Source organism: Clarias gariepinus, chromosome 26 (assembly GCF_024256425.1).
Source record: "Clarias gariepinus isolate MV-2021 ecotype Netherlands chromosome 26, CGAR_prim_01v2, whole genome shotgun sequence".
In the NCBI taxonomy this organism is placed as follows: Eukaryota; Metazoa; Chordata; class Actinopteri; order Siluriformes; family Clariidae; genus Clarias; species Clarias gariepinus.
The window spans coordinates 5,847,982-5,875,887 of NC_071125.1; the positions used below are offsets into that span (position 1 = coordinate 5,847,982).

At 36.8% G+C, this 27,906-nt stretch overlaps 1 protein-coding gene across 1 annotated transcript; it reads left to right on the forward strand.

Moving 5' to 3' along the window:
• Positions 1-65: 65 nt before the first annotated feature.
• ifnlr1 (interferon lambda receptor 1) lies at positions 66-16,648 on the forward strand. The gene is made up of 7 exons (XM_053488055.1): positions 66-327; positions 4,425-4,554; positions 8,678-8,841; positions 9,553-9,743; positions 11,314-11,455; positions 11,797-11,924; positions 13,593-16,648. Exons 1-7 carry the CDS (start codon positions 192-194, stop codon positions 14,490-14,492), a joined length of 1,791 nt encoding a protein of 596 aa, XP_053344030.1. The 5' UTR covers positions 66-191; the 3' UTR covers positions 14,493-16,648.
• The last annotated feature ends 11,258 nt before the right edge of the window (positions 16,649-27,906 follow it).

Consider the following 27,906-nt stretch of genomic DNA (forward strand, 5'->3'; position numbering starts at 1 on the left):
CAAAGTTCACCTGTACACGCACACCCAGACACACACACACACACACACACACACACATACCGCACACTGCTAAAGGATAGTTCTTTATGCTGGATTCTTCAGTGATGAAACACAGATAGAAGACAGAGCTCAGGGCAGCCAAAGAAGACTAAAAGATGTCCTGATTCCGATGGAACATGCGCTGAATATCCATGAAGTCCTTTGAGGGAAATCAAAATCTTTGGTCTCTCTCTTTTTTTTCCTATTTTTTTCATGTTTTCTTGAGCTCTGCGATGACTCTGGATATGTGGACTCTCAGAGCACTTTTCCTGCTTCTCTGGTTTTCAGGTGCGTTTCTGTTCTGTAGAACTTTCACTTTGATCTTTATTTCTCTTATTTAAACTAATACATTATTATGGTGACTTAAACATGACTTGAATAAGAAAAGAAACATTTTATATATACAGTATTGCATACTGTAAAGTAGATGAAATGTACATTTTGGGTAAAATTAGTTGCATAAATTATATCAAAATGTAAATTTTTCAATCAATTCAGAAAGCATTTTGCAACCTTTTAAATAAAAGTAAAAATGGGACACGGGTTCAGCATTGCTACCTCAATTAATAAAAGGTTACACAACCTTAGCTTTCTAGACAGCTCTGCTAAAACCCTAACTCTAATTAGCCCTCAGACTGGCTAAATCTTTAAAGTCCAACACTGTGAATTGAGAATGATTTTTTCCCGCAAGTACCTCTTTTGTTTGATTATGTTTTTTGGGGTTTTTTTTTTTACATTTTTTAGATTGATTAATTGAAATGAAAAACATGTTATTTAAAATATTAAGCAACATATTAGTACATATTGATAAAAAAAAAATCCGATACAGAATTATAGAAGGTATTGCTGTAGCTAGCAAGAACTTGCATATTTTGTTGTACATAATGAGCAATGTTTTAATGAGATTGTTTTGCATATTGAGATAGATCCAACAAAAAAAATCCTCATAAGCTTTTTTTTTTTTTTTCATTTTATCACTCATCAGTGTGAATGCTTAAATGTGCAATGCAAAAAGTAATACCTAAGCAATTGAAAATATTTTAAATCTAGTCAAATTTATCTAAAGTCTCTTAATATATGATTGCCACAGACCGAATATAAGATGATTAAGCTATTTTACTAGAGAGATTGTCTTAATTTTTAAGCATGGAGGCAGATAATTTAGCTAGTCATCTGCATTCATAATAATAATAATAATAATAATAATAATAATTAATAATAATAATAATTAATAATAATAATTAATAATTAATAATTAATTAATAATTAATAATAATAATAATAATAATAATAATAATTAATAATAATTAGAACTTTATTAATCCCTTAATTCATTTCCTAAAGGAAGGAACATTATCTGCCAACATAACAAGATATTCACGCCTAAAATGTTTTTAAAGCTTAATCTTATATTTGGTTTGTTTCAAGAAACCTCCGATAAATTTGACTGAATTTTTCATTTTCTAACATATCACTTTTTACCGTCTGGCTGAGAGGTACTGCTATAATATTACCACGTCGTAAAACTAAATATGACAACACCAGGAAATTTAGGGACACGGCAGTGAAAATGTTTTCTCATGACAGTGACTGATGCATTCGTCTTAAAAACATCATGCTGCTAAACTGAAACAGCTCCAGCCATGCCCTTGAGGAGAATTTTCGTTTTCTTTTTTTTTTCTCCTACTTTGCACAAGTCAGGTGCTGGAAAAACAAACATCCTAAATTATATGCTTTATTGAATAAACATAACATGCAAATGTCCCGATTATACTGTTGGAATATTAATACCTATTGTTGCCTCTGTGTGATTTCAGCTAAAGTTTGACTTTCTACAATGTGTTTAACTGTATGGCACTCTGGGGTGTTTAAAGCCCAGTAAAGTGCTGCGGTAATTAAGGTGCCTTTCATACTGCGTGAATAAACTTTATTTCATATTATACAGCGCTAATAAGACCATTGCGTACCTTTGTATGTGTGCTTATTCAGTTAGCTATAAATTGTAGACTGCGTGCTTCTGTAACTCCTCAAACACACAATGGTTTTAAATTGATCAGTTGCCTGTAGATTTTCTTTACAGCTATTGAAAAGGGGAAATTTCTATTCTGATAATTTGTTTAAATTTCTACAATGTTAATTTGCTTTTTTTGTCTTTAATTTGGTTTCTTTAATTATAAATGGTTTTTTTGTGGTATGCATGTTGTTTTGTTTTACATTGATATTCGTTTTGTTTCATTGTGTGACACAATAATTTTATTTTATGGCATGGTACAGTAAGTTGCATTTCTTTTGCATGGTCGATTTTTGTAGTGGTTTTCGTTTTGTTGCAAGTCGATTTTTGTTGTGTTTTTAGATTTTAGGGGGAGTTATTTGTTTAGTAGTATTTACATTTTTGATTTTTGTTTGATGCTCAAAATAGTAAAAGGAGTAACATACCCTCCTTTTGCATTTTAACGTTTTTGGATTTTGTTTTGTGATTATTTTGCTCGGTGTTTAGGTCACTTTGGGGATTTTTTTGTTTGTTCGTTTACTTTCACAGTAATTTAGTTTTTGACAACAATTGTTGTTGCTATGTCAGAATTATTTTGTGATGCGCTGATTTTGTTTCTCAGCATGTCAGTTTTCTGATGTGTTGGCCAATTAGTTTTTTCTGTTTTTAGATTTCGTTTTGTGGTTCTGGTGATGTTGTTATGGGTTTTTTCATTTGTTTAATGTTTTGGATTTTATTTTCTTGTTTTTTTCCGAATTGATTGTTATTCTGTTTTGTGATTGTTTTGTTTGGTGTTGAGGTAATTTGTGGTTTAGTTTGTTTCTTTGTGTATTGTGTGATAGTTTTTGTGCTTGTTTTCTTATGACTTTCCCAATTTGTTTTGTGGTTTTTGGTTATGTGTGTGTTGAGAACGCTGTTGTTGCTCTTTAGATTTTTGTGGGATGTGGAAAAAAGATTGTTGTTGCTGTTTCAGGTTCATTTAGTGACGTGCTGATGTTGTTTTCTCAGCTTGTTAGTTTTTGTGATGTTTTGCCTAATTTGTTTTGTGTTTTTTAGATTTTGTTCTGTCGTTTGTTCATTTTGTTATGAGTTTATCAATTTGTGTCCTGTTTCTAGACTTGGTCGTTATTTTGTGGTGTGGTTATTTTATTTGGTGTTGAGGTCGAGTTGGAGGTTTATTTGTTTATTTACTTGTCCTGGATTTCACCTTATAATGTTGTAATTTACAGTTTAGTAATTTTTGTGCTAATCCATAAATCAAGATACGATTTATGGCAGAGAAGTATTCTGGAATTATAGCTAATTGAAACCAGCAGATGAGCTGATTAGGTTTTGGATTTGATGCAAACAGAGTCAATGTCACAGCTACTGTGGGTCAAACATCTAGAACTTTCTTCTTTTTTTTTTTTTTTTTCGACTACATAATTATCATGTTCAGGAACTCGAGGTTTAGTATTTGGCTTTCTATGATTTTTCCCACCAGTCCATCAGTTTGTCTGTCTGAGCCTCGATAGTAAAAAATTTCGGTGCGATATTTTAAACTTAAGTGTCAAAATGCTGGATTTGTGTGAACTTGCTAGCGCCAGATTAACGACTTACATTATGGATTTGGTCCAAGCATGGTAAAGTGTGTTTTAAGGGGATTTAAGACATCCAACGTAGGAACTAGACTTAGCAGTGTCTAGACTTTTGAGTTATGCTAGTGATTTTGGTATTTTTAATTGCATTTTTTGTAACAGTAATTTTCCAGAGTGGTTATTTTATTTTTGCTGCATTATTATGTTGTACCAGATGTTGTAATCTTGCTTTGTTATGGTAATCTTTAACACTGTGCTGAACTCCGTCATCATATCCCTCCTCAACCTGCACACATAAGATTTGTGCTTTAATGTGACAATTAAATATTGAAAATATAACATAATTAATCGATGCTTATGACTAATGAGAACTACGTCAATAATTTATTAAAGTGACGATTAATGCCTTATACAGCATAGCAATAAAGCCCGAAGGATCTATCAGTTTTCCCAGACAAAACTCAAGGATGCTTGTTTTTTGTCATGAAGAACAGATGTTTGTGACCCAGTTACAGCAAGTGAGGATTAAATATGGAAGGACTGCGGCCTGACAAGAAGGATTAGTGCGGGCCTTTTCACTACATTACCTGCTATACCACTGAATGGCAAAGCTAAGCCTGAGATTAATGCTGTGTGTGTGTGTGTGACCTTAACGCATAACCACTATTTAGACTTTTGTGCTTATTATATAGATCATAAGCGTTAGAGTAACTTTATTCTGGAGTTCTTGCAATTTGATTGATTCTGTGCTCTCTGTATATTTTCTAAATCGAACCTCATTGTCTTCCTTCTTTGTGTTGTTCTTCTCTTTTTTTTAGGGGGCTCCTGGTGCGAAGATTGCAATATGACAAAAGTGTATTTTGAGTCCCGCAATTTTCACAGCAGGCTCCACTGGGATGAAGTGAAAATCCAAGGCCGAGAAGTTCGCTACACCGTCAGATATAATGAGTGAGTGTAATGGGTTCCTATCTAAAATAATGAAAGATGTTTAGGAGTTGTTTAGGGGGATCAGAGCAAAGGGGGCAGAATGCAAATGCACGCCACACTCTTTTCGATTTTTATTCACAAAATTAAAAAGTTTAAGGGGTACGAATCATTTATGTTGGGCTGCTGTTAAGAAACTTTGAGAAATGTCTCCATCCTTTAACTCTCCAAGCCTTACCCCTGACAATTACAAAGCATTGACACTGGAGACTCCTTCCATTAAAGTAAAATAACACAATCTCCTTACAAAAGAAAAAAAAAACTCACCATATCAACAAAAAAAATGGTTAAACAAATTTTTCAGACCAGTTTATAATGATAAGGTTTTTATTATATTTTCTGTAGCGTCCACAAGTGAGCAGTTACTAAGAAAACAATAATGTATATGTAATAAATATAAAACTGTGCAGCTAGAATTGTTATTATAGAGCATTAATCAACATCATCTGACTTATCAGATTTGGGAATTTAAACATATTTGGGAGATTAAAATTCAAACATAAAATTTCTTATTTGTTATGTACAAAACCCACCGTACATCCCGAGCAGCTACAGCTGTTTTAATGCTGGTGTCTCATTGCAACTCCGATGTTTTTCTAAATTTCTCCGATTTATGCTCATTAGAGCATATTTATAGGTATATCCGTATATTAGTATTAACATTATAATCTCCCATTCATTCTTATGATTATAATTTCATATTCATTTCAGCCTTAGCAATCATGGAATACTATCCTATTGTTACATCCTCACAAAATCTCCCAGGGGCACCCAAGCTCATGATTTTATTTATTTATTTATTTATTTTATTTATTTATTTATTTTTCAATTCAGCCTTGAACAAGATATCGTTATATTATACTGTGTGGGTTATGATAAGAAAATCTCTCCAGGCAATGAACTAGCACTTGTTTCTTGTTCTATCACTGCAATATAGTCGGTGTAATAGAAACTATTGTATAGAAATCTTTTTTTAGGCTTTGTTTTTAGATAAAACTGTTGTGAGATGGTTTCTGTACATTATAGCCTACTAAAATACATGAATACATATTTTCTACCTGGTTTTACCCTTTTTATTTTTTTTTTTTACAAAACTCTACAGTATGTGTGGTGCACAAATATTAGAGAAGGACAGGGAAAAGGGGGAAAGAAATGATATCTAAGCATAGATTTAAATCAAGGTAAAAGTAGATAAACAGACAAATTCTATACTCATATTTATTTATTTATTTATTTATTTTAAACCATTAAAAAAAACTTATAATGTTAAAATTATAACTATAGAATGTTAAAATCTATTACAGCATGTCTTCCTATTACAGATTTTCTAATAACTATAATATTTATAATAAAAAAAAAAAATAAAAAAATAAAAACCTTAAAATATCTGAAATTCCATCCATCAAGGAACCACTTGACAGTCCAATAGGGACTGTGGAGGCCAATGGTGATCATTGTATTTATTCCTATTTTTGCGACCATGGTAACACATCCAGCCAACAATCACACACTCAGAACTTTGGGAACTCCAATTACATGTCTTTGGCCTGTAGGAGGAAACCCACAAAGCAAAACCCCCCACACACAGACCCTGAGGCGGGAATCAAACCCGGACCCTCGAGGTGCAAGGCGACGGTGCTCAGAAAGGGAACATCTGATGCAGAGTACACAAATGGCACAACTTTACCACTCGCGAGTGCACCCCCATACTTTGCCAAGGACGCTTCTTATGTCTGCCTTGTGAAACAGCATAGGGATTGTAAACTGGTAGACTGTGGTCTGGTTGTAAACCCAACAAAATATATTATTGAAATATATCAATACAAATTGCCCATACTTCATCTAAATATTCTTAACATAAACCATCTTGTTTTGTGCATGAAGACAGTATATTGGACTGAAAAGTAACTAGAGGATTGAAGACATTAGCTCAGGAAAACAATTGCTTTCACGGAAAAAAAGAATAGCGTTCTTAATCCCTGGCCACAGACTAACAGGACACTTCATCAATAGCGTTTTCTCAATTATTAATGAAGTTTCCTCTTAGTAAAACAATTGGGTATTTACAGAAAGTGAAGCACAAGAAGCTTCGGATGTGTTCCTTCTCTCAGACTTCAGTGTATGTGGCAGAGCAAGAACTTGTTGAGAATCTGGGAATTCCCAGATTAACATCTTTCTGCAGTTGGCAGAAGCCCATATCCACAGTGACTTACATTCTTATCTCATTATACATCTGAACAGTTAAGAGTTAGGGACCTTACTCAACAGTGACAACTTCATGGTGGTGGGGTTTAAACCCGCGTCCTTCCGATCAGTAACCCACTGAGGCCCTCCTGATTGTCTGAATATTATGTTGACTACTCCATCTTTTAATTTCTTATCCTTTTGATTGTTCCATATCTCAGTGTTGAGTTGGGTGTGTTAAATCTGTCCTATAGTGACTGATAACAGATTTTGCTTCAGCTATTATTAGTATTCTGGATTCATCTAGCTATATTTTTCCATCTGTGATCATTCATCTTGATCTTATGACCCTTTCCTTGAGGGCATTTCCCTCCCATTTTGCCCTTTGGTCTCTTTTATCAGGAGTCCATCTTAGAAAACGTTCACGTGATCGCCCTACATTCAAGTGTCCTTGCCTACACAGAATGTAATTATTTCTTGCTTCACACGCAGCTTGAAGCCAAGCCAAGACAGCTAGCTGAGAACATGGACGTGAACCGAAACTCTTAGCTTTGTCAATGAAGGTAGTTGTTTTTAATTGTGCATTTAAGTGATTCATCTATGTTCAGCGTTCTCTTTTGTCAAGCTTTTCCTTTTTCTTTCTGAGTGGTGGGGTTCAGACACATGTGCTTTTGTTGTTTATCCTTCTATTCTTTTCTTCCTATTCAAAAAAGATGCTCTCCAAAGAGCTCCCTTTGGCAGCCTAAATAATAGTGACAGAGTTCGGCTTTTGTAATTCAAAGAATTGACTTTAAGGGAGAAAAAACAAGAAGAAGAAGAAGTAGAAGGTGCTGGAGTGAAGAAAAAAAAACAACAACAACCTGCTGTTAGAATGAAACTTATCTTCTCCATGAGCCATGAGCAAAGCCACATACAGTACAGTAGGTTGTCCGAGAATTCAAATGCACTTTCTCAGGCTGTTTGAGAAGCTACAGTACACGGTTCGAATTTTGATTGCATTTAAGAAGCTGAGAGACTTCCCCAACAATGGAATGGCAATATGAAATACTCGTTGCTAAGATTACTTCGAGGCATCACATCCTCAGTGCTGTGTACACCCGTGTCTGGTTGCCTCCTAATGGCTTGTTATTTCTTCTCAGATTCCAGTGTTTCCTTTGGTTCCAATCAACCTTACTGACCTCATCAAATAATAATCAGCCTTTCACAAGCGACTAAGAGCAAGCACCGCTATCAGGTCGGTGGTTACATGATGCCACCCAGGACCTTTGGGACTTTTACCATTTGATATTTCCTTTTACGTCAAAAACAAATGCTCTGTTTAGAGTGTAATTTAATCTCCAAAGCTCTTTCTCCATTGCACCTCAGGAAGAATTGAGTGTGTGGAGAGATGCTTTTGATAACTAACACTGATACAGTGATGTGCAGCTGTGTTGTGCCCTCTCACTTTATCTCTCAGATCAGTCTATTTTTGTTCCAACCGAAAAAAAGAACTAGTTGTACAATTTTCAAGGAGTGTCTGTTTCTTTTGAAAATCGACTACAAAGTGCTGTGGAATTCTCTGTTCTGGATGGTCAGAATTATTTTCCATGTTCTTGTTTAAGACATGCGTGAGACATTAACAAATTAAGAATGTGCATTCGATAACGTTCTGATATTTTATATTAAGGAGGGTTCAGTCTTAGCATTTTGTAATCCTCACTGGTAACAATGGTGCAAAGTTTGCTGTCCCTTATTAACAGTAAATTCATGAGAAAGAAATGAGACACTGGCACGGATACCAACTGTTGCATTATTTTGGTCTGTCTGATGTATTAAATGTAACCATAAATCTATTAATACTGCATGCATTAAATGTAACCAATTTTCCTCGTCATTGCTGATGTCATGATTCTGTTCCTTACAGATATGGAGAAACACCCACGCTGATGACTGAATGCCAGAACATCTCTGAAACTTTCTGTGATCTCAGCTCTGTGATGACGGACATCCGCTCTAAATATTTCGTCAAAATCATGGCTAACGAGTCATGCCTTGGCGAATTGAGGCATTTAGTGCTCTCAGAAAAGCGTGAGGCTATTTTTAAACTATACTTTTTAATTACATACATCATTTTGTATTACATAAATAACTGTTTATCTACCAGGGGCGTTTAAGTCAAACCGGGATAAAATGTCTTTTGAATGAAGGTGTAAAACCGATTTCAAGAAGATTTCGAGCACAGTCCGGTGATGAGACTATTAGCCATTTTAACGCTGCAAATATTTTAAAGAAAGCTGTACATCCATGAATGAGAAGCCCAGCTGTGGTAGCTCGGAGCCAATGGATAATCTGTCTGTGGGAACTGTACAGTGCACATAATCGTTCACCAACACCACTTACATATTAAAGAATTTCAGCTTGAAGTCATTCATTTTAAGCCATACATTTCCGGGGCAATAAAGCGGTTCCTGGGAGGCCAGCGATTTAGACATGAAGCAGGCGGTATGACCATGGTTTTGGCATGCTGGGAAAATTTTCTACCTCGATGGTATCCAAGCACTAGTGAAACACTGGGATAAGTACATTAGTGTAGCGGGGGATTATATAAAGAAATACAGGAAATTTTTACTTTCCTAACTGTGTTCTGTTATTTCGCACAATCAAAAGTCCCGGTTTAACTTGAACGCCCATATCTTACTTTAGATTATTTTAGATTTTATGACAAAAAATTTTGCCTATTATTTCCTTCCTTATCTCTTTTTCTTACTTTTGCTTTTTTTTTTTTATTGTCATTAACAGCTTCTCTGGAAGCTCCAACGCTCTCCGTGGAAACACTCGAGTCCTCTCTCATCGTAACACTCAAAACTCCCATGGGGCCCCAGAACCGCTCAATTCAGGAGATCACTTGCTTCGAAATGTGCCATAAATCTGGGCAATCATCTGTTAATTACTTTGTCAGTCTCACACACCCGAAGTCTGAAGCTGGAAAGGTGATGTATACAGTAGATGCATATTAACATAATGTAATGCCATGTAGTGAATGTATATTTGTATATTGTAATTTAGTGTTGTTGAGCAGAATACCTTGAGATATGCATATTAGAGACATAAATAGCTAAGGGCATTTTGTGTTTATATTCTATCCAATTTTTATTAAAGCTATTTAGCTGCCGAACTGGTTATGGTTTTCAACAGTGGCATGATGTAAACATATAGCATTTTCAAATAATTTGTGCCAAGTGATAACTAATTACCTGTCGAGAAGAAAAAATTGGAAAAAATTGAAACAAACATTGAAAAAAACGCACAATTGAATGAATTATAACCTAAAAATAAATTCCTTAGACAAAATTTTAAGTGAAAAAATATCCTATATTAGGTCAACATATTCATTTAAATATTTTTACATTTAATCATAAAATGTTAGTTTTGATCATCACTCAAAATTATTACCTAACTTACCCAAGTCCGCCAGCTAATTTTTGAAATTCTGAAATCCTGAGCTAGCCATCTATCTGCCATACAGTATCTGGTACAAACTTTCATACTAAAGAACAGATAGTATATCTGTGGTTCTACCATGTACTGAAGTATAGTACTATGGAACTCCTACCAGGTACACAATATGGACAAGTATTTCCCTAAACCTGTAATGACATTGTATCCAAATGCATATACATCAATATGTAGTTGGTCCTCCTTTAGCAGCTATAACAGCTACCACTCTTCTTGGAAGTCTGTCCACAAGATTTTGGAGTGTTACTATAGGAATTTGTGCCTGTTCATTCTGTAGATTATTGATGAGGTAAGGCACTGATGTTGAACGAAACGGCCTGGCTCACAATCTCCATTCCAGTTTATCCCAGAGGTGCTCGATGGTGTTGAAGTCAGGGCTCTGTGTTAGGGCCAGTCAAGTTTTTCCACATCATGTCTTTATAATCCTTGCTTTGTGCACTGGGGCACGGTCATGTTGGAATAGAAAGACCTTCCTCAAACTGAAAGTATTGTCCAAGATGTCTTGGTGTGCTGAAGCATTAAGTTTGACCTTCACTAGAGATAAGGGACCTGATTGAAACACCTGAATTCAATAATTAACAGGTTTGGCCAAATACTTTGTCCATATAGTGTATGTTATACATGTTTATGTACCATAATAGTAATAGTTCTATAGTATGGTACCATTATATTAATTTAATACTATGGTGTATTACATACAGTAATATGGCACTGCCTGTACTACAGTATACCATACCAGGAGTACATACTAACATATCTAACATGGTACAGTATATACAATCATATTAAATACCTGCTGAACTTTGGTACACAATAAGTTGTACATACCACTGTACTACCTCAATATCCATAAATATGTCACAGTACATTTCCTGGTATTCTATAAAGTCCTATGGTGAGTACCATGGGAATATCTGAAGTACTACGATAATATTGCGGTACTGCATATTATGGTATGTACTATAGTTTACCATAGTAACCTATAATACATCCTGTAAAATTTCTTATGTGATAGAGTGATAGAATGGCGTATCTCTTTTACAGAAGTATGAGAACGAGACTGGGACGATCACACTGAGTCATTTAGACGCGAACACCGAGTACTGCGGTGTCGTGTACTACAAGCTCACACATCCCTCCATAAAAGGCCAGAGTGAAAACACCACCTTCTGTAGGACTTTGCCAGGTAAATAAAACAAATACAGGCGTGTTTGTTGATTCAGGTCACTATGGAAATGTTGAAAGCGCATACGTCATGTAAAACCAGCCAGATTAGATATGCCTTTATATCACGCCTATACAGTATATTATTTATATTAGTCACTTACTGTATAGGCCATCAGGTTTCATTTAATGCTATACAGAGAACCACATGACACATTTCATTTATCTAGAGCGTTATCATGCTGACCCAAGACTAACCTACTATATCAGCACCTTATCACTTTTGCTTGTGCTAAAATTTGATCTTAATAATGAGTGAACATACAGTGTGCCCTAATTTCGACCATATTTGCTGCTCCCCAGCTGCAGCTAAGCCCTGGATTCCTGTCTTCATCGTGTCTGGGTTGGTGGCTGTTTTTCTCCTGATCACCTTTGCGCTGATATTGTGCCAGCAGTACGTCACAAGGAAAAGGAACCTGCCCAAGGCGCTGGTAAAGCATTCTGCGTTCTTTCTATCAGGAAGCTGTACTAAAAAGTTCTCTTTGTTGGTATACCTGGAAGGAGTGCTTACTCAGTTTCCTGGCACTGACAGGCTGTAGGATTGTACGTGCGAGCATGTGCGTGTGCGTGTGCGTGTGCGTGTGTGTGTGTGTGTGTGTGTGTGTTTCATGACAGGTTAAAGAGGAATGTGCTTTGCTTATGCACACCTTTGTTATAGAGCTTATGTGTATTTTTTGGACGCTAGCCAATATTCTTGATCTAAGTTTTTTTTATGTTAGTGACTAATGCAATTATATATACAGTATAAAAGCAAAGTTTTTTGTTTGTTTTTTTGATTGTTTTTTTTGTTTTTTTTGTTTTTTATCCAAACTTTATACAGTACACTGCATGTTCACCGTTTATACTATTAGCACAAAAAAAACTGGTTTTGTTCTAGCTGGACAGATTGGAATGTTCCAAGACTTAAAGTACAGTAGACTCAGGGTTCAGAGCGATGTTGGAAAAACCACAGTTGCAACACACACCACAGCTGCTCCCATCAAGGGGTCGCCACAGTAGACCATCCAATCCGCACAAGCCTTGGCACAGGTTTTTAACCGGATGCCCTTCCTGATGCAACCCCTTCCATTTTTCTAACCAGACTTGGGACCCGCACTGCATGCATAGTATGGGCTGTAACCACCCACCAACGTTGGAGCTCAGACTCAGATCCTCAGATCTCCAAATCAACAACATAGAGCCTTAGCCAACACAGTCACCATTCCCTTTACCCCAGCTGCTCTTACAAACGTAAAATCTTCTATCACTATGCCAATACATTAAAAAGTATTTTAAGTGACTTATGTTTTTTTTTTTTTTTTTAAGTTTAAAGTATATTCAGATTAGCAGATTTAAGTCATACTGTAGGACATGTCAGTATTTACATGCAAAAAGTTTTCAGTGTTCAGAGTCATGTTCCGAAGGTACCTTTACATGACTGTCTGGGATGATTCAAAAAATACATTTGCAAACAGGCATTACAAACATGCAAACAAACCTCAGCTACGGGATGTAGTGCTGGTCACGGATAAATGGGAGGGTTGAATCAGGAAAGGCATCCGGCATAAAACCTGTGCCAAGCGCTGATCTGCGTGCTGATCTGTTGGTCTCCTATGGTGAAAGACTACTGTAACAACAACATTGAAATTGCCTTCATACTATTAATACCTACCTATCATGACCTTAATAATAAGACATTAATGATAAGAACCTGCTCAAAAAACTATGTTTAGAAGCAAACATCTATGAAACACACCTGTATTATTAACAGGCTCTCAGTTTTAAGGAATTTTTTGAATATGGCATAACACATTTCCAATATACTCCGCACGACACTACTCTGACGATAGATTCATCTTGGTTGCAAATACCCAGTAAATAATTTTTCATTCTTTTAAGAGTACAGAGAAATACAGCATACATACAGTATTGTGATTTCTCTATGTGGTCGTTTCCCACATACCCACATACCGTAGGTAGTTTTGATCCAAGGTTGAACTGAACGTAAACTCAAAGGAAAGGATTTCACTAAATCGATAAAACCATTTAAAATACATTTTATTTGTTAAAATGGACTAAACGTTAAATTTATACTTCTTTTCTTTTCTTTTTTGTAACAGATCATGTCGATTAATCCCCCTCCTATTTTCAAGTTGGAGCCCAAATTGGAGATAACCAACGTGAAGGTATACCCTGCATCTCAATGGAATGGCAAAAAATCGGACCTTGCCTTGCCTGATGTCCTGAGGAAGTCGAAAGCTGTGAGCCCTGCAGGTTACGCAGCCCAAGACTACCGTAACCAAGACTGGCACAGCCATTCATACACTAATGAACAGGTGGGACCAGTCAGTGGCCAGAGTGCTAGATCCTTTACTAGTTATAGCTTGGTGATGGGCAGGAAGGAAACCTGGGATCGAGGGCAGTCCAGTTGTGATATCGACAGTGGGTTAGGAGACTCCATAAGCCCTGACTTGTCTCCTTTAACAGAAGAGGATCTATTCCAGGTCACACCTCCTGCAGAACCAGGAAAAGACCTGGGCATGATAAAGCCAGACTCCTTGATGCTGCCAGTGTCACGTGGTGTCAACGGGAAACTGGCGTTCTTCGGCTTAGAATTCCCCAACTCAGAGATCACACCTCTTGCGGCGAGTGGAGAGAGGACTCTTTTGCTGACAGATCTTGTCTCTCTGGATGAGTCCAACTGGCCAGACAATGGATCAAGTTTGGATTACAGGAAATCCTATTTACCAAATGGTGTTCCTCCGAGCTGCTTGGAGATACACTCCACTGAAACTATTTCCAAAGTCCTGTTATCTGACTTTACAGCAAACTATAGAGAAAACTGGGTACCAGGAATCCTACCAGACCCCCTGGAATATAACAGGAAGTGCATGATAAGTGACATTATATGTGATAATCAGCTTCATGAATTGGCTGAACCAGAACAGAATGTAGGTGAATCACCACCTCAACTTAAAGCAAACTTTTTAGGTGAATGGATGGTGCAAATTCAAGGATAGTATCCTTTTTTCCAAAGCATTTGCTCTGACTCTTACTCCTGGTTAAAAAAAGTATTGCTTAGCCATCAAGAGTCACGTTTTTAATGAAGAATCAAGTCTGCACACAGGGCAAAGGACATATTTAAAATGCAGAACTGTGCTTTTGGCAAGGTATGAGTCTCAGAAGTTAGGTAGAAGTTGGACATCAGGAAGGGTGAAGAAGACTGAGACAGCTCTCGGCGCTTGCTAATGAGCAGAGAACATTTCCCATATGTCTCATGTCTCATATCTGTGGGCTTTGTAGTGGAACTCACAGTTAAGCCTATAGGATTACAGCATCACTTCATTCGGTGTTTAAGATGCTCCAGCACTTCTACTCCACATCTCAGCTCCAGCTCATTTGCCAACAATCAAACAGTTGAAGTGAGCAAGTTGAACTTAAGTACGCTGTGCGGTAAAGTAGCAGTAAATTGTGTAAAACGTGACGAAAACTGGTTTACTTGCACCAAAGATATGTCGTTAATATTTTGTAGTTTGACTGAAATACAGTTTATGGCCAAAAGTATGTGGACACCTAGCTATACTGTATAAACAAATCTGCTCAGTGAATATCTCCCACAACTACCTCCAGTCTTCTGGCGAGCCTTTCTCCCCATTTAACTGCAAGTTATCAGGCACTGATGTTAAGCAAAGACGTTTGGTAAATCCTGATCCATCCCTTAAGTGTTCAGTCGGGTTGCAGTCAGGGCTCTGTGCAGGTCACTTGAGTTCTTCCACTTTAAACTTGGCAAACCATGTCATCGCTTTGTGCACAGCAGCACTGCCATGTTAAACAAGTTTGGGTCCTTCTAGTTCTAGTGAATAGAAATCTTAACGCTTAAGCTTACAAAGACATTCTTGTGTTATGCCATTGTATGACGAGAATCAGGAATCAGGTCTCTACATACTTTGATCACATGGTGTAGCTATGGTAGCACTCGAAAATCTTGTCAACATAATTGGAATCTAACTAAGTGGGAAGTATGTCTTATTTAGATTTAATGTATTAATTTCCAGATTTGACAAGGAAGCAATCTCTGAATGTAAATTGACCTCCTGTTATTCAGTGAAACAATGCCCAAAGCTCAAATCGAGAACATTGGCATATAAGAATGGAATAAGCACACAATAAAAAAGGAGATGTTGTTGATGCGATTACTTTTGAATTAAACAACATGTTAGTTGGTTGTTAAGACTTACACCAATCAACCATGACATTAAACCCCAAAACATTTCACCCAATATTGTGCCATCAGAGCAGCTCTACCTCCTCTGGGGGTGTGCTGTGGTGTCTAGCAATGGGACATTAATGGCCAATCATTTGGGTGCTTTGAGTTGCGGGGCGGGGCATCCACTGAACAGGCTTGTTTGTCCAGCTCATTCCTTCAAGACTCAATCAGATCGAGATCTGGGGAATGTTGAGGCTGGATCAACCACCTTAAACTCTTTGTCTGCTAAGCCAGGCTCTGGTTCACTGGGTGTTCTGGTGCCTTTTTATTGCTTTCCATATTTTCAGCAGTTTGTTCAACTTTTCTACAGGATTGAACCAGACAGCCTAGCCTTTGCTCCCCGCAGACATAAATGCCTTGGTTGCGGCGAGCAAACCTGGCCAGTTTACCGATTTATAATTAATAATCAGTGTTATTCAACTTACCTGGCAGTTTAGTTAGTGTTGTGGCTGACGGGTGTAAATTGTACAAATTGTCCTTAGGTCTATTGTGCCATTTGGGCGTGCCTGTCTGGCATTACACAGCTAGGACATTATCTCGTACAAATCTCACGAGCCAGATTAAGATTGTTAAGAATCTGAGAGCCGATGATAATGCTAGTTAGATACACTAAATGTAGGTTCATGCCTGTTATTCGAATGAGCTTTGGATGATCTCTCACCTGGCTCACAGTAATGACTTGCAAGGCTCAAGAGTTGTTCTTTAATTTGGCGAATTATCTGTTTATTACTTTATCTTGAAGTTTTTAAAAGTCAGTGTTTTAGTAGTTTTCTAAAACTATTTCTATCAGTCTCTCTAAGCTTCCCTTACTGTACCTCATCATTGCAGCGCAAAACGTTGCACTTGCATTGCAATCTTTAAACATTGTTAAACTTGTTCTACTACACTCATATTTTTAACTTTCTTGTTTTTTTTCTTCATGGATGAAGTACCATTTTTAAGCATCATTCAAAAAGCATTTCTAATTGATTTTTTTCACGATCAATAAGAGCGCATACATATGAAGTGAAACATAAGACATGACTGATGGACTGGTTTACAGTTTGTATGTGATTCACCTGTAACTTTCTGCTTTGTTGTATCAGAGTTGTGTCATTCAACAATATTGTAAATGTGATCTATTGTATATACAATTATCTTGGTTTATTTTTGTCCATGAAATTATAAGATTATTTTGAAATACTTTATCCTGATGTGTTGTGAGCTGGCATCACAGACAAAGCAGGCGAGTTTTCTCGGCCTTTGGGTGTGGATCATTCTTCTGAAAGGATCGCTGAGTATTTTTTTTCCATCTATGAACACACAGTGTAACTTCAACCACACTAATTTTTTGAATTTGAATCGAAAAATAATAAAGTGTAAAAACAGTATTATCTTATCATCAAGTGTTTCATTTTGACAGCATGTGTTTAAATGTTTTACGCTCTTAGTCAAATATGTTCAAATAAGAGTTTTGTTTAAACAAGGCAAAGGTCCGACTCATCTCTCTGGTTAGTTTCGATTATAACATCATAATCAAATTACTTTATAACCTGAGCAGCTGTCAGAAGTTTGCAGACTATGTGGCAGCTACATGATGGGTTATAACATAGAGAAATGTGTTTAATAATACCTTAAATATATACATTGTATCAAAATATATACACTTTAATATGAAGTTGTTCCCCCTTAAGCAGCTATAACAGCTTCCACTCTTCTTGGAAGGCTGTCCACAAGATTTTGATGTGTTTCTGTGGGAATTCGTGTCTATTCATCCTGTAGAGCATTTATGGGGTCAGTCTGTTCCAGTTTATCCCAAAGGTGCTCGATGGGGTTAAGGCTCTGTGTTAGGGCCAGTCAAGTTCTTCCACGCTGCCAAACTCAACAAACCATGTATTTATAGTCCTTGCTTTGTCTTTGGGTTGGTTTGGGATCAATCGCAATTTTTATTTACTGCATTATACAACAATACTGGGGATTTCAAAACATGAAATAACACAATTAAGTAATTATGCAACAACAACAATAGTCAGTTGATTTTTTAAGATGCGGAGGTCAGCCTTTCTGGAACAGTTCTTGCAAGAACATTATTGTCAAATTATTATTAGCATAATAATAATAATATTAATCATAATCATAATCATAATTACTATTAATTAAATAATAAATATTATTATTATTATTATTATTATTATTATTATTATTATTAACAAAATAACTATAGTACCACAATCACTGTAACCTGTAACTATTAACTGGCTATTAATGTAATACAAACTTATTTTATCTAGGTAAAAACATATACATTTCGACTGCAAACAAAAATACCTCAATAGAATCAGTTCACGAGAGTTTTGAATAAAGAAATGAAGATAAAACATAATATGCAGGAAAAGAAGTACAACCTAACAAAACTACTAAGATACTCACAGAATTAAAAGTTTGATTTGCCTTAAAATGTACTGATACATCACTTTAAATTAAATTTAATTGAAGGTAATTTATTTGGTGCTATACCTGAGCATTGATCATCAACGTTACTCCCTCTTGTCTTAGCTAGTACCTATGAGCTAGTATCTCAACATGCTGGAGTTCTGAAAGTCTATTACTAGGTTAATATAAGGCTTAATATATTACTAGTGTTTGGAGTCTCTTCCTTCTCTTCTGCTTTTTTTATTGTTATTATTGAGTGTTCACCACAGATAGATACAGTAAAAACACTTTACTATTACAGTTTGTATTCTTTATACACCTTTATGCATATATATATATATATATATATTCCCTCTGCTGGGTTAAACCTTTTTAGGATAGTACTGCTGCATTTCTGCTCTGTTATATGAATTTCAAACATTTTATTTTTGTGATTTTTAACGTATTGGTCTACAGTTGGACTACAGAGCTTCCAAGATGGATGGATGGAAATATAAAAAATAGATATCAGTTAAGGTCCTACACTCATCTATCAGACTGAATAGTCTCACTTTGTTCTCAGACTTCCTCATGAATCCATCCCGCTGTTCATTTTGTACTTTTAACTACCTCTATAAAGCAAAGAAATGATTTCACCACGAGTTCCTTTCGGTTACGTGTTTCACCCGGACCTTACGTAATCACTAGTACTGGCAAAGTTCCAAGAGTCCCATGTGGCTCCAGCAATAATAAAGCAATAAGCCATATCTACTAAGTACATACATCACTTATGATACGTTCGCCCTTTGCTCTGTAAAAGCTGTAAATGCAAAGTGCCCGAGCTGTAGTATAGCCACTGCTTTAATGGCTTGCAGATTAGGATTCCTTTTAGGATTCATTTCTTGATAGTTGATTCATGCTTCACAGATATAATCATTTGTCACATAACACTGACATAAATCAGTTAGAGAATTCTTTAAAGCAACCAAAAAATATCAACAATATAGAATTCAGGAATTCTATATTCTCAGAGGCGTTCTCGTGAACATTCGTCGAGTGCAACGCCTGATCTTTGAAAATCTACAGATACAGTGGGTTGTCACCAACTTGTTAAAGAGACGCATCTGTCTTTGGGAAATGTACACAAACATTGCACATTACAGGAACCCGGCTGGGAGTTATTGCCACGTCTCCTACATTATATTATAGTGAATAGTGAACATATATAGAGTATTATTAACAAAATTATTGAAGAAATCCTGTTATCGTTGGTCTTTCAGCTGCTCCCAGCATTGGGTCACCACAGCAGACCATCCAGTCTCCATACCAGCTTGGCACAGGTTTTACGCCGGGTGCCGTTTCTGATTTATCTGGGCTTGGGACTGGAATTGCAGCCAGTGGCTGGGTTTGGGCATCGGCCGGGAATCAAACCCCTGACCTTTCACTGAGCCACCAATTACCAACAATAATGCTACATTGTAAAGAAATAAAACGTTAATAATATAAATAAAAAACTAATACTTCAAAGAGACTAAAAATAGCAAAATATGACTCAAACTAATATATGTATTGGACTCTTTGGCACACTGCCATGAAACTGTATAAGAAAAATGTTTCAAGAAGACAATTGCCTGTTAAAGGTCTCAGATAGCTTTGATGATGTTTTTATCTGAAACTATTATTTAGTGCTTAATATGTTTCCTTATACAAAAGGTCATATACAGTAGTGGCCAAAAGTCAATGCTTTAAAGACATTCACAAGATTGAAAATAATGACAATTAAGATAATAGGGGGAAAAAATATATTTTATGCAGTGAATTTGCTATACAACAATCAAGATTTTGTACAAAGTCCTTTATTCTTTAAAACCTGCTGCAGTTAAAAAGACGTCTGCAGTACTCTGGTGTCACTCGCTCGATCCTCGCCTGGTTGATTGCTTCCTGGAACATCATGTACAGAAATTCGCCACAGAAGTTCATCATTCACTTCCTGAGTTTTGGTCATCCTTGTGCATACAGATTTCAGGAAGTCCTGATGTCCTTTTTTGAACACCCAGGTTTCAGGAAGTAAATGTCCTGCCACATATTTGTTCCACCCATTAACTAAACCAGCTGATTCTAATTAGAACAATTGACTAAAACAACTAATTAGTGACATCACCGGTTTTGTGCACAGGAAGACTGTATATTGTCTAAAAACATTTTTGTTCCGGGTGGCACGGTGGCTTAGTGCTTAGCACTGATGTCTCCAGGGTCTGAGTTCGAGTCCCGCCTCGTGGGGGGGGGTGCATGTTCTTCCCATGTTTGGTGGGTTTCCTCTAACAGTCTATTGGCTCCAAATCCCCAGCCACACTGTATACAGGATAAAACAGTAAATGCAATGAGTGAATGAGTGTACACTGTATCTATCCTTGTACATGCATTACAAAGATGTGCATACTGATCTTTTTTTCCCACTAGACACTTGGTTGCTCTCACATTGTGCATATAACATCACAATTTGGAGCTCCAGCTGTTTCAATTTCCAACAGCTTCAGGGGTTTCAAACCGAGACTTGCTCTGGTGTGGGGGGGGACGTGTTGGGGGATTGGGGGGCATCATTTCTTGCACCCACAGAAGCCTGGCATGAAAGAAGGTGGAACTCCTTTGAAGCAATTAAATGTCTATCCAAGGGAGTCTGAGAAGCTGGAGTGAAATAAATGGGGGAAACAGATCAAATCATGTATCTCATGTGGCTCTTCATCATTTACCACACGTCTGCCATCTTGACAGTGGTTATTCTTGATTCTCTTTCAGACATGGCTTCGAAATGGATCGTCTGCTACTGACTAATGACGCTTTCACTCTGGGTTTTTTTTTTTTCGAGACTTGGAAAGCATTTTTTGTTGTATATCTACAGGTCTTGACTTTACTTATTTATGAATGGAAGATAGGACATGATTATTAATTGAATACTGTTATGCGTTTTTAACCACAGAAGCACTAATGCATTAGAGGCAGGTCGGTAATATAAGTCTGTGAATTACAGTACCTTGTGATAGAGCTACTGTTCGGTCGGGGGCCGCTGTTATAGAACATTAATCAACACGTTCTGATCAATCTGAAAGGAGAATTCACCAGCACTGTGAAATAAACCTTGCTCCCAGGCTTGATGTATAGGTATAATTCAGTCAGGTTCTTTCTTTGCAAAAGTGCTTTATGGCTAAATTGTCGTCACCTTTACAAGCTTGTAAAATGACTCAGGCGGATACGTTGGCGGTAATGGACAATCACTCCAGAGCCATTTTGGAAGCAGCAAAGCATGGACATTTCTACAGTATAAGCACATCAATTATATTAACTGAATTATGGTCATTTAGTGGTTTGCCCTGCCAGGGTTGGAGCATTCCAACCTTGATCTCAGTCATGGAGTGTGCATGGAGTTTAAATGTTCTCCCCAGACTTAGTGGGTTTCCTCCAGGTACCCCGGTTTCCTCCCACAGTCAAAAGGCAAGTGCTATAGGTTAAATAGTTTTGTGTACTGTACTGGATAACAAGGAGTGTGGCTGTGCTTGTGCACTGTGTTAGGTTGGCTCCCCATCCAATGGACAGTATACAGTATGCTCCAATTCCACTGTAACCCTACAGAGCATAAGAGATGTTGGAAATGGATGGCACAAATCATATTCTTTGCAAGATTTCATTGAAAATCCCAAACCTGACTGATGTTATCAGGTTGAAGTGGCTCAGGTGATGAAAAAAGCACCTTGATCATACATAAGCTTACAATAACATTATTAATTCCAGCCTGCTGATATCTGTACAACTCCGTCATATCCCTCCTGGATCATCTTTATGGATGGCTAGATAAACTATTTGATGCATGTACATTCACTCACACACAAACATACGCACATAAAATGTATATACTGTACATTTTGGAGTTTTAGCCCTTCTTCATTTCCAGCTTCATTATTTTAATAATGACCTTCTCATTTTAAACCATATGCAGTATAAACAGCTTATAATTAATTTTTGAGGATTTGTTAAAATTGAATTCCTCTAAAAAGTGGCACATCATCGATGTTGTTTAATCTATTATTCATAAAAAAAAATCTGAATGCACAATGGGTTTTTTTTTTTTAATAAGAGAGTTTTTCATCCAAACTTTATATCAAGATTAAGAGATTAGTATGAGCTATACAGTAGGATTCATCGATGTCCTGGCAGAAATGTGATCGACGTCGTCTCACTCATCGTGGTACAGTATATACTGGTTTATCCTGCATACAGGAGCCTGGAGCCCATCCCAGGAGATCTATTCCAGGGCATGAGGTGAGGTACATCCTGGACAGGGTGCAAATCCATCGCAGGGCACATACACACACATTCACACATTTAGGGCAATTTTAGAACTTTAATTAGCATAATCGAAATGTTTTTAGATTTTGGGAGGAAACCCAGAGGAGGGAATCGAACCCGGACTCTGGAGGCCCAAGGACAGTCAGTATGAAACACTAAGCCATAATGTATATATCACACTAGCATGGATGCATAAGGGCAAATAGAGCCACTTCTAGTGATAACCAATACACACCCTATAGTATATCCTACTTTCATATATCATATGTCATTCAAACATAAAATCCTGGTCCAGCTTTGCACCTGTTCTTCTTTGTTCCGATCTCGGTTAATTTTAGCTTGCATTTTTTTGTACAGGATGTCAATGTTTGTTAATTGCTTAACACTTCACTGTCACTAGATAATATAGTGAAGCTACTGTACGAATCGCTATTACTATAACCACCCACATGGCCATGAGATACCAAAAGCATCACCATTAACTGTGTAACTTGCATTTATAGAAAAAAATATGTTGCGCCTACACTACAGGGTGTATATCCGTGGCACAATGGTAGTAATCTCTCTGTGTCTTTATTCATAATTCCAGCACTGAAACAAAGTGTTATATTTCTATTCTGTTTCATTGTACATAAAACTTATCCTGTGTAGAGTCATAGGAGGGTCGGGACATCCTGGACTGAATGTCAACCCACTGCATGGCACAAGCACACAATGTTTTATATCAAATGCACCAGACTGTGCAAAGATCTTGAGCCAGCCCTCATTTTTTCATATTTTGCTTCCAAAGAGTCAGACTTTCTTGCAGTTTTAATGCAGTTTTGAGGAATAGTTCTCCAGGCTTCCTGCAGGACTTTATTGGCTTTCATTTTTGACATAGTTTTGACTCTCATTTTTCAGTCCAGTCCCTGTACCTGAGCAGTTTCAGATGAAGGTTTTTCGGTTTGTTAAACCACATATTGATCTATGAATCATTCAGCATACAGTAAATAACATCTAACTTAAGGCATGAACCAGTGAGAAACAGGTGCAGATGATGACAGATGATCAGACCGGTGATTAGTATACTGGTGATGCTGAATACTGGGGTGTTGGAAATGACGAGAGTGGAAATGAGGTTGCTGCTAAGGTTGTTACATAAACAGCATTTTTTTATTTTATTTTATCTTTATAAACTTTGCAGCCTGTCGCAGAAAAACATTCAAAATCGGTTCTACATATTATAATTTATTTTAATGGGAAGGGTCACTCAAGACTTTTGCACAGAACTGTACAGCTTTTTTAATATAGCAGAATTTAATACTGGGACACAGTATGACTTCAGACACAGTATGGGCAAACGTTAAGGCCATAGGTTAAGCATTTCATGGCTTAAAAATGGCAACAACAAGCTCAATATACACCGATCAACCATAACATTATGACCACCTGCCTAATATTGAGTAGGTTCCCCTTCTTTTGCCACCATAACAGTGATGCACTGTGTGTTCTGACACCTTTCTATCCCAACCAGCATCAACCTTTTCCTCAATTTGATCTACAGTACTGTAGCTCTTCTATTGGATTGAACTGCACGGGCCAGCCTTCACTCCCCATGTGCATCAGTGAGCCCTGGCCTTCCATACTGTAACTCTGTCAGCAGTTCACCAGTTTTCCTTCCATGGATCACTTTTGCTACGTCCTGAGCACTGCAGACCAGGAAACCCTCAGGTTTTGGAGTTCCTCTGACCCCAATTTGGTGCTTATCACTCAAATCCTTATGCTTGCCCATTTTTTTTGTTTCCAACACATCAACTTAAAAAAAAAAAAAAAGGGTTACTTGTTGCCTTAAATATCCCACCCAATTCCAGCCTCCATTGTAAAGAGATATTACTGTGAGAACGGCCAAATTCTAATGCCTAGACGACTGGGTCAGGGCAACTCCAAAACTGCTGCTCTTGTGGGATGTTCTTCTCTTGATAGGAAGCCAATAGAAGAACTTGTATAGATCAAATTTTTGAAATGGGGTAATGCTGGAAGAAAGGAGTCAGAACATACAGGTCATTACTGTTTTGGTGGCAAAGGTAAGGGTCCTACTCAAAATTATGCAGGTGGTCATAATGTAATGACTGATCAGTGTATGTATGTCCTTAGTAGAGTAATTTCTGACCACATCTTATTAAAAAAAACTTCAGCGATGCTGTACCTTTTTTTTCCTAATTGTTATTTCGTAATGGGAACCATAAGCATGCACCTGCGCTGTGACAGATAAGCAGTGTTCACTCGAGAGCCTATACACAATCAGGCCTTCATCTACACTATTTACTCCAGCAGACTGAAGCAAACAACACGGAAGTGGAGGAAATGTAGTGGTTAACAGATAACATTATCTGGAAAGCTAGCTAATTTGTTGTTTTCCAAATGTCAGTGACAAGACAATAGCGAGGCAGGCAGAGAAGTTCTGCCTAATAATTATCATTCCTCTATTTGGATTGTGTTTGCCAGAAAGAAAAGAGCCACAGCAGTCTTGTTTACTATCCCTCTAAAGCTTCCGCAGCTTATGAATTCAGGATTAGACTCAAGTGGATGTGGTGCGAAATGAAATTACGTGCTATCAGAAAGAAATTCCTTTCCAAACTCCCATGTCACTTCATACACATTTCAAATTGGGATTCTGGCTCATTTGTCCTTGCTTTCTGTTTTTTTTTTCCATTTATTGGCCACTTTAGTGCTTCTTCAATAATTATAGTCATTTGTCTATTTGACGGTGTTTTTATAGTTGCTTCCCAATGCACTGCTTTGGGGGGTTTTGGAGGTACTGATTCTAATAAAATTTTAACAACAGGCAATATGCACTACTACTTTTTTAGGTGCACCCCTAGCGAAAAAAGCATTATAAATGCGATAATGACTTGATTATATGCAAAAAGCTTTATATTAAAAGTATATTAACCTTGTGCTTATCTTTTTACCTAATTAATAGACATTTAATTATACAACAGTTAGTTCCAGGCCACTACTTTGACTTGTACAGCAGCGTTCTAAAAATGCCTACATTTCCTTTAACCACCCTGGGATGTTTTGATATCATCAGAGGACATGGCAAATGATGCTTAAAATATGATAGCTCATTAAATGAAGACGGAAAGGAAAAAGGGATGGTAATTTCACATGACGTGCTTTTGATAAGAACGTAGAACTAAATGTAAGCATTCTAACCCACTATTCAAAGTGCTATAAAGTTTGGCCTCTTTGTTATCTATTGTATTTATTTCCATTTTATGACCTTGGTATGACCTCCAGTCAACATTCACGCACTACAGGAAATTTGGGAAAGGCATTTAGTCTAATCTGCATATCTTTGGAGTACCCGGGGGAAATCCACCAACCACAGGTAGGACAATGCACACATACCCAGGGTGGGAAACGAACCCAGAACCTGGAGGTGCAAGGTGACAGTGCTAACTACTAAACCACATTATTCACAATACATACTGTGTTTTCTATGCATAATACTGTTAATTATATGATTATCCTCCAGCACCTCCATTGCACCAACACAGGCTGAAGACCTTTTTTTTTTTTGTTTAGTTTTTTTTCCGGTGGAGTGTATTATCACCCATGCAACGACAGTAATTTATAAAAATAGATCTTTGCTGTAGCATTATCCCAACAACAGTCGCTGAGTTATTCTTAGTCTGAATGTGGTGAGTGATATATGAGAACAGAAAAAAAGAAATGCCTGGCACCTCTCCTGCATTGTTTACAGGGGCAGGTGTGGTCAGTAAAGGCTTATAAATAACACTCACTCACACACATGGCCTTGTGTGGTGCGATGCTGTTTTTATATCCAAATCAACTCTAACCAGTGGAGCTTAATAAGACAACAGTGCAGAGCCGCGGTTCTTTTATAAACGCTGCAAATGATAAACGGCTCCTATAAATGAAAAGCGGATGAGAAGGGGATTGTGGGAAAAAAAGTTCACAGAGGGATAAATAAGGTATATTTTTAAGATACTTGGGCTCCCGTAAAATAATTACATAATATGTTAAGTACATTATATTTTTATTGTTAGCATATACAAGCACATTCTTGCAGGGGGAAAAAAGTTTCATCAAGCAACCTAAAGGATTCATTTTGCCCCTATTGAGTGTTCCATAAAGTTTTATGTAGAACAAATACTTTCTCTTTCCCTGAGACTGGAAACCTACATACTCCAAAGCGCCTTCTTGTTCTGAGAACGTTATCAATTAATTACGTTACCTAATTGATTAATTACTGTCAATCAAACGCTTGTTAGCACAGTACGTAGTTTTTCCAATGGAGCTACAGAACATAGCATATGTTGCTAACATTCGACCACAAAATTTAGTTTATACTGCATTTCACACACAATGGGATATTGAGTTGGTAATGATTCTTATAATAAATTGCCCATTGTGGTATGACCTGCTGTTATTTATTTATTTATTTTTTACGTACTTGGCATAGTTGCTAATGGTAGTTGCAGCCATTTTGAACTTACTTCAGTACAGTATTAATCATTTATTCAAATACAAGAGATAATACTGAACATCTGATGATTTTTTAACAAAATTTTTATGATAACTACTCTTATCCGTCCCAGGTATCTGTGTTAGCATGTAGCATTAGGGAGAGACTACTAAAGCTAACAAAAGATTATTTAAATAGCATTGTGCTAAAGGCATTACGAAGTCATTAGATGATTGAAATTCCACTGAAATGTAAACTAAACTTAAATAAACTGTAGAACCCTCTGTTTTCTATTAAAAAACACTACATTACACTAGCATTAGCGAACGCCATTTTGAATCAAGAATCACTTAATTTTTTACATCCATCGGTCACTTAAGTATTGACTTTTACTTAAATTCTTATGAACACCTAAAAACCCTGATGAAAAATCCAGCATACTGTACGCCAGCATGATTTATATCCTGGTCTGATTTTGGTTAATTCTGGTTAGTGCTGGTCTGATGCTGGAAGAACAACAAAAAATCTTGCCACCAGCATTGGTTTGGTGCTGGTAATCCAACAAGGTATAGCTTCTTTTACTGGGCCACCCGCAAGGTTTTGCTAGTTGAAGTTGGTTACCATTTTAGCTCATTATCTATTTTAATAGCTAGTACTGAAAATAGTGTGTGATGTAAGTACATGGACCTTGTAGTGTTATCTTTAAATCTATTTACATACAAAAGACAGAAATAATCAATGTATTAAAAGCATGTAAATACTTTATTTTATATTTATTAAATACCTTTTATATAAATGCAATTGCAATAAATGCATATTTAAAAAAAGTAATCAATAGAAATCATTTAAAAGTGAAAAAAAAAACAGCATAGACCACCAGCTTGACCAGCAATTCTACCAGCAGATGTTGTATTTTGGTGCTGGTATGATGGGGACCAGCATCAGTAAGCATACCAGTATC

What these genes read in the sequence shown, in the direction of transcription:
- ifnlr1 (XM_053488055.1), top strand. Translation starts at nt 192, where the DNA reads ATGAAGTCCTTTGAGGGAAATCAAAATCTTTGGTCTCTCTCTTTTTTT. An exon ending in CGAAGTCTGAAGCTGGAAAG is followed by an intron (nt 9,744 to 11,313) that starts GTGATGTATACA and finishes TCTCTTTTACAG; the next exon opens with AAGTATGAGAACGAGACTGG. An exon ending in CTTCTGTAGGACTTTGCCAG is followed by an intron (nt 11,456 to 11,796) that starts GTAAATAAAACA and finishes GCTGCTCCCCAG; the next exon opens with CTGCAGCTAAGCCCTGGATT.